This window comes from Colossoma macropomum, unplaced genomic scaffold, assembly GCF_904425465.1.
Source record: "Colossoma macropomum unplaced genomic scaffold, Colossoma_macropomum, whole genome shotgun sequence".
In the NCBI taxonomy this organism is placed as follows: domain Eukaryota; kingdom Metazoa; phylum Chordata; class Actinopteri; order Characiformes; family Serrasalmidae; genus Colossoma; species Colossoma macropomum.
The window spans coordinates 22751106-22757217 of record NW_023494800.1 but is presented as its reverse complement, the minus strand read 5'-3'; the positions used below and the strand labels follow the sequence as shown (position 1 = coordinate 22757217).

General features: G+C 39.2%; 1 protein-coding gene across 2 annotated transcripts; it reads left to right on the top strand.

The window, feature by feature from the left end:
* Positions 1-225: 225 nt before the first annotated feature.
* Positions 226-6112, top strand: vtnb (vitronectin b). 2 transcript variants are annotated; one of them, XM_036589144.1, is made up of 9 exons: positions 226-421; positions 1720-1839; positions 1943-2146; positions 2255-2394; positions 3185-3341; positions 3636-3791; positions 3960-4209; positions 4853-5010; positions 5259-6112. In XM_036589144.1, exons 1-9 carry the CDS (start codon positions 367-369, stop codon positions 5378-5380), a joined length of 1362 nt encoding a protein of 453 aa, XP_036445037.1. In that variant the 5' UTR covers positions 226-366; the 3' UTR covers positions 5381-6112. The 2 variants fall into 2 exon arrangements, with proteins under 2 accessions (XP_036445037.1, XP_036445036.1); XM_036589143.1 differs by having other exon boundaries at positions 3957-4209.

Genomic DNA, 6112 nt, shown 5'->3' with positions numbered 1-6112 from the left:
TGAGGTGCAAACAGTGGACAGGCACTGAGGTCAGCTGTGGCCAGCGGCCGCTCAATACTCATTCATGTGTTGGCAGTTGTCCAGATTCAGTTAAAGTGTTTTCAGTGTTTGTTTAAATTAAAATATTCTATTGAGTCTGTTAAGAGAGTTGTCAGTGCATTAGTTGGTACATTTTTATTTTACTCTTACAAATGTTAATCAATGATTGCTCCAGTAAAGCACACTAAACAAACAATGTGGGGGACGACTTTTTGAAGCGATCAATATGCTGAGCACATCACTGTCCCAGACTGACCATACTGAGAGAGCTCAATAACCCAGCACACAGCACACAGTCAGAGAAAGCTGGCACATGAGCGTCCCAACATGAAAGCAGTCTTATTGCTTTTACTTGGATTAGCGACAGCGTTTGCTGCAGAGGGTAAGTGGCGCAAGCAGGAATTTGGTGCACTTTTAGCAAAAGGACCATTCTGCATGCATGAACTATGTTAAATAAATGTTTATTAACCTGAAATCTGTGGTACCTGATCTGTGGCAGACATTCATTTACCATAGATGTTAATTTTCATATACGGAAGGAGAAAACCCATTGACTCGAGGCACACTTACAGTTTAAGCCAATGCTGACACTGAGTCAACAGGTTCACTATTCTTTTACTAAGTACTAGGAAGATGAATCAAAATGATTGTTTATTGTAAACCACCATATACTACAGCTACAGATATGGCAGAAGGGGATTAGGTTGAGAAATGCTGGAATATTGAAGACTTTATGATTTAGAATGGAGTATTTCAAAATTGTGAAACTTTTATAGAACCAGACTAAGATTCTACATCAAGGCTCTATGGAATGTGTGCCGGATAAAACAACCTAAAAGTATATTTGAAGAACCTTTCATAGTTGTAGAAAGTAGTGAGGATGATGTCAGGGTTAAAAGCATCATACTGATAACCAGTGGGTTAGTTCTCTGAGAAAATGGGACACAAAAAAATGACTTTTGACTGCTGGACAGTTGCAGTCATTAACTCTTTACTGCATTCATCCATTGAGTTTTGCTAAAAGGCCCTTAATTTAAAGCTAGTAACAAAGATTTCAGATGGAAAGAGAGGCCTACTACCAGGCTCTACAAAAACCTTTTAATCTTGAGGGGGAAAAAAGCAGCAATTTCTGCCGTTAAATGTGCTCTTCTCATTTAATCACATGAGATTTCAACCCTGTTGTTGCATCTATTTTAACGTGTAAAAAACATGATCTGCTAAAGCTGAAAAGCATCAATTACTTTTGTGCTACACAGGATTTTGAACAAGAAATATGTTTCAAAATTCAGTTGTCTTTTATGGTTTTCACTCTGATTAACCCAATCAATAGTAAACCCTTATTGATGTGAACTACATGCTGAATGTGTGCTTATTTAGAAAGAGTCACAGTGCATGCAACAATAAAGGCAGCATGGTGCTTCTTTCATACAGTGAAAGAAAACACTATATCACACAACAAGCTCTACAAGCAGGTCAATTTTACTATACTTATCATGTACATGTGGTAATTTTACAGGTTTGGATGTGTAAATAAAAGGGACAAAGCTTCTTTAGGGAACAAGCAGTGGTTCTTCTTTGGCATCAATAGAAACAATCCTTTTTTAACACCTGGAATATGTTTACTTGGGGCTTTTTGGATCTGTTGTTACCATTAAAATGTGCTTTTCTGCTGCTGCTCAGAAACATGTGCTGGACGTTGTCAGAATGGCTTCGATCCTACAAAGAAATGTCAGTGTGACACCATGTGCAAGTACTACGGAAGCTGCTGTCCAGATTTTGAGACAACGTGCAAATCTAAAAGTAAGTACTGTATATCTAAGAGCTACTCAATGGTTTATTAGCTACAGCCTTTACCAAAAGAAAGAGACTGCCGGCATAAAATGAACATACATTTAATCCCCAGTTGCCCGAGGAGATGTTTTTGACTTTGCTGAAGAAGATCTGAACACTACAGCGATCTCAACTGCAGTGATGAATACAACAACAGCCGCTCCCACTCCCACCCCTGCCTCCACCGTATCTCCTGACCCAGAGGCAGTCACCTGCAGTGGACGCTCGTTTGATGCTTTCCTGCAGCTAAAGAATGGATCCATTTATGCTTTTAGAGGTGACCTTACTGACTAGGATTAGACCCTTGCTCTGTCTCTCTGTCACCACTCCACAGTACTAAGCCTATTACTTCACGTAAAACCATGCTCTTAAATGTGTGTCCTAGGTGATTACTTCTTTGAGATGGATGAGCGGTCAGTGATGCCAGGCTATCCCAAACTCATCAAGGATGTGTGGGGCATCTCTGGTCCCATCGATGCCGCTTTTACCCGAATCAACTGCCAGGGAAAGACTTACATATTCAAGGTATAAAGGGTGCAGCTACAGGAACAGTCATGCTCTTGCAAATAAAACAAAATATATTAAGTTGGCTTGACAAACTGATGCTTTTTTGGTACTGTTTTTATAGTTTTTAAACTGTTATAGAACAGGTTGTGGAGTCTATACGGAAATATTGTGCTTTTGCTTTTGAGATTGATCGCATGTACAGTTTTTGGACAGCGTTCATTTAAACATGATTTCTTTTCCCCCATATGTAATGTATGGCAGAATGTTGAGAAAATTCAATTACATATATATAAACATACTAGCGACCACCTGGGATACCATAGCAACAGCTTTGTCAAGCCAAATTATGTAACTCTCATGGATTCTTTTCATGGATTTTCTGGCATGAAAATACTGTTGAAATAAATTAAATAAGCTTTATTAATTAGATGATCACCTGCTGAACCTTCCAATTTTTGAACAAATATCCTTTCTAAAGAATTGTCTGGTTCACTGGTTCTCAACTTTAGTCCTGCAGCGCCCACTGACCCAACTCACGAAGGGCTTCAGGATTAACTGATGAGCTGGGTCAGGTGTGTTGGAGCAGAGATGACCTGAAACTGCTTAAGGATGTGGGTTTCTGTGACTGGAGTTGAGAATCAATAGTTTAGAGAACGCTGTATGGTTCTTCACAGATATGCACCTTCAAAGCACTAAAATACATTTAGGAACATTTCTATTAAACGGAGAATTGCAAAGCCTTCTTCCGCTGCTTTAATGATCATGTTTTATAAATGTATTAACCACTTCTGTGCATGACACCATTCAGGGTAACAAGTACTGGCGTTTTGATAAAGACGTCCTGGATGACGATTACCCCAGAGACATCTCGGTGGGGTTTGAGAAGATTCCAGATGATGTCGATGCTGCATTTGCCATTCCTTCCCCAGGCCACCACGGAAAGGAGAAAGTGTATTTCTTTAAAGGTGTGTGGACGAAGGACAGCACATTTAAATTATTTGAAGACGCTACATCCTGGAAACCGAAATTTCTGTACTTCTTCAAAATAAAAGTTGCATGTACTATGTGAATACTGTTAAAGTACCACTCCCTCTCCGTGCATAGAATGTGTTTGACCTTGTTTTGAATTTTGAATTCAACATGGCCATAATGTGACCGCCCATTCATCCTACAGCAGTTTAGCCTGCTTGTTCACATTGCAGTGAAAAGTAGTGTTGTTAGTGCAAACTGAGAGCCTGCTACCTTCACTATGCTTACAGGTGACCAGTATTACCAGTATGAATTCAAGCACCAGCCATCACATGAAGAATGTGTCGAAATGACCAAGTCGTCCCCCTCCGTTCTCTTCACACGCTACACTAACCTGTACTGTGACCACGACTGGGACAGTCTGTTCACGTTGCTCTTCCAAGGCTGTAAGTGTGTGCATAACATAAGACAAAGCATCAGACAAAGCTTATGGTGGGACTTCACAATATATTATGTTATCAGGAGCTTGATAATCCAAAAAAGAAATAGTTTTGGTCAAAATAAGCCAGGCTAACATCTCGGCCACTTCTGTCCTTTCTTTCTCACTCCAGTAGATGGACATCACAAAGGCCCCCGCTTTATTGCCAAAGACTGGGTGGGCATCAAGCCTCCGATAGATGCAGCAATGGTGGGCAGGCTGTATGAGAGCTCCAAACCCTCTACCTCAGCAACGCCCTCCACAGATGCAGTCGTAGTTCCCAGCAGGAGGCGACCCTCCCGCAGGAGAAAACAAAAGGGCAAAGGATCCAGGATCCAGAGTCGCTCACTTTTCTGGGAAGATTTCGGCTTGGATTATGAAGAGAGGTATAATCTGGTCTCAGTCAGAATCATATTTTGTTTTAGCTTTTATCAAAGCAGCACAATGTAGGTTTGGGGAAATATGTAGCTGCTTAAGAACCTTTTGGTCAACAAAGAAGATGTTATCCACTATGCTATCACTTCACTGTCATTCATCATTCAACCAGAAGACTGTGGGTTCAAATCCCAGGACTGCCTGGGTATTCCTGGTTGTGTCTTTAGGCAAAACACTTAACCCACCACTGCCTGCCAATGCTGTTTTGTTCCCAGATGGAACATAGAACATAGCATAAAGAGAAATCTTCCTTGTAGAGTCAACAAGGGAGCACAGGGACACATTAGCATGCTTTTTTTTTAAGGCTAGATTTAGGGTAAGGGTTTAGGGAAAAGGTCCTTTTCTACAAAAATATGTATTTGTTTTCCCAATAATGATAGACGTCTGGATCTGACATAACATTGCCTCTCAATCATACTTACTCATGGTTCTCTATAAGATGGTATAAATTATAGTTCATAAAAAATGTCATATTGAGGTAACAACTGTAATGACACAACATACACAGATTCCTTATTGACAGTCAAATTAACAATAAGTGACAATGACAAGTAAACCTTTAAGTGGAAACAAGTGTACGTTTATTTTGGGAAGGTATTTCGGCGCAGAAAGGCGAGGCAAAGATCAGAGGAAAGGTCGTGGCAGACGTCCATCTCCTGATGACTACAGCTATGACCTCATAGACTACGCTGACCTGGAAATACTGCCGGAGAAGACAATGCCAGTGCAAAATGTCTACTTCTTCAAAAAAGGTACCCACTGCCCACTAACTTACATGGTGACATACTGAGGCAGCTTTTGCCAACCAAGAGATGCCGTTGAAATGTTTTTCAAAAACATCCTGGAGACTTTATTTTCCGTGAAATCAAAAAGTACAATAATACACATAATGTTCTCCTTTTCTTTTCTGTAATTGAGTAAGATGACCTTTGTGAGTATTTGTAGATTATTATTGATGTAATAATTGTTCTCATGTGGATGTCTTACTCCATTTATTTAGATAAATACTACAGAGTGGATCTGCAGACCAAACGGGTCGACTACGCTAACCCTCCTTACCCGAGATCCATCGCCAAGTACTGGCTGGGATGTAAAGAGAAGGATTTAGCAGAGAAAAGATAAAATCTCTACAGAAAATCAAGCTAGTAGACATTGCTTTATTAGCCTTACTTTAATTAAGATTTTGTTTGAACTGACCGTGTAAACACTGACAGTGAAGAACAAATGTTGACCTATTGCTCTCTAACTAATAAACTTGATACTTTGTAATATACAACTGAAAGCAATATTCCAGTATTTCCAAAATCTGCTGCATCCAGTGCTGGGTTGGTACATTTACTCAACTAGATGTATATTTTCAAAGGACAGTTTACTTTTGTACTCAGTTGATTTTAGGGTTTAACATCTAGTTTTTAATTTTTATTTTTTTTCTCTTTAAATTCAACATTCAGTAATGTTGGTCACTCTGTACTGCTTTTTTGTGATCGGTCACACCTGATGGGTGCTGACAATGGATTACTTAGTAGATAATCAGTACTTATGAACTTCTACTCAGTTTATTTTATTTTTTTCTCAAGTCACTACCCACCCCTGCCTGCATCTGTATTGTACTATTAATTAGCACAGAAAGTATTTCCAATGCATGTACAAGAACTCTGAGCTGAAAATGATGAATATTATATAGTATATGCACCTTAGTTGTTTACTGAGCTCATTTACAGAGTCCATGGTGAACTTGTAACTATGATAGAAAAAAAATGCTAGTTTGACTTTTTTAAAACTGATGTAATGATCAATTATTTCTCCGTGTGTCAAAGTTGATCCATTTAATAAAGTAAAGATAATGGAAAATTA

Excerpts from the sequence above, each read along its gene's own strand:
- vtnb (XM_036589143.1), top strand. The coding sequence starts at position 367 with ATGAAAGCAGTCTTATTGCTTTTACTTGGATTAGCGACAGCGTTTGCT. Across the intron at positions 422-1,719 it reads GACAGCGTTTGCTGCAGAGG|AAACATGTGCTGGACGTTGT; the intron begins GTAAGTGGCGCA and ends GCTGCTGCTCAG. Across the intron at positions 5,011-5,258 it reads TGTCTACTTCTTCAAAAAAG|ATAAATACTACAGAGTGGAT; the intron begins GTACCCACTGCC and ends CCATTTATTTAG.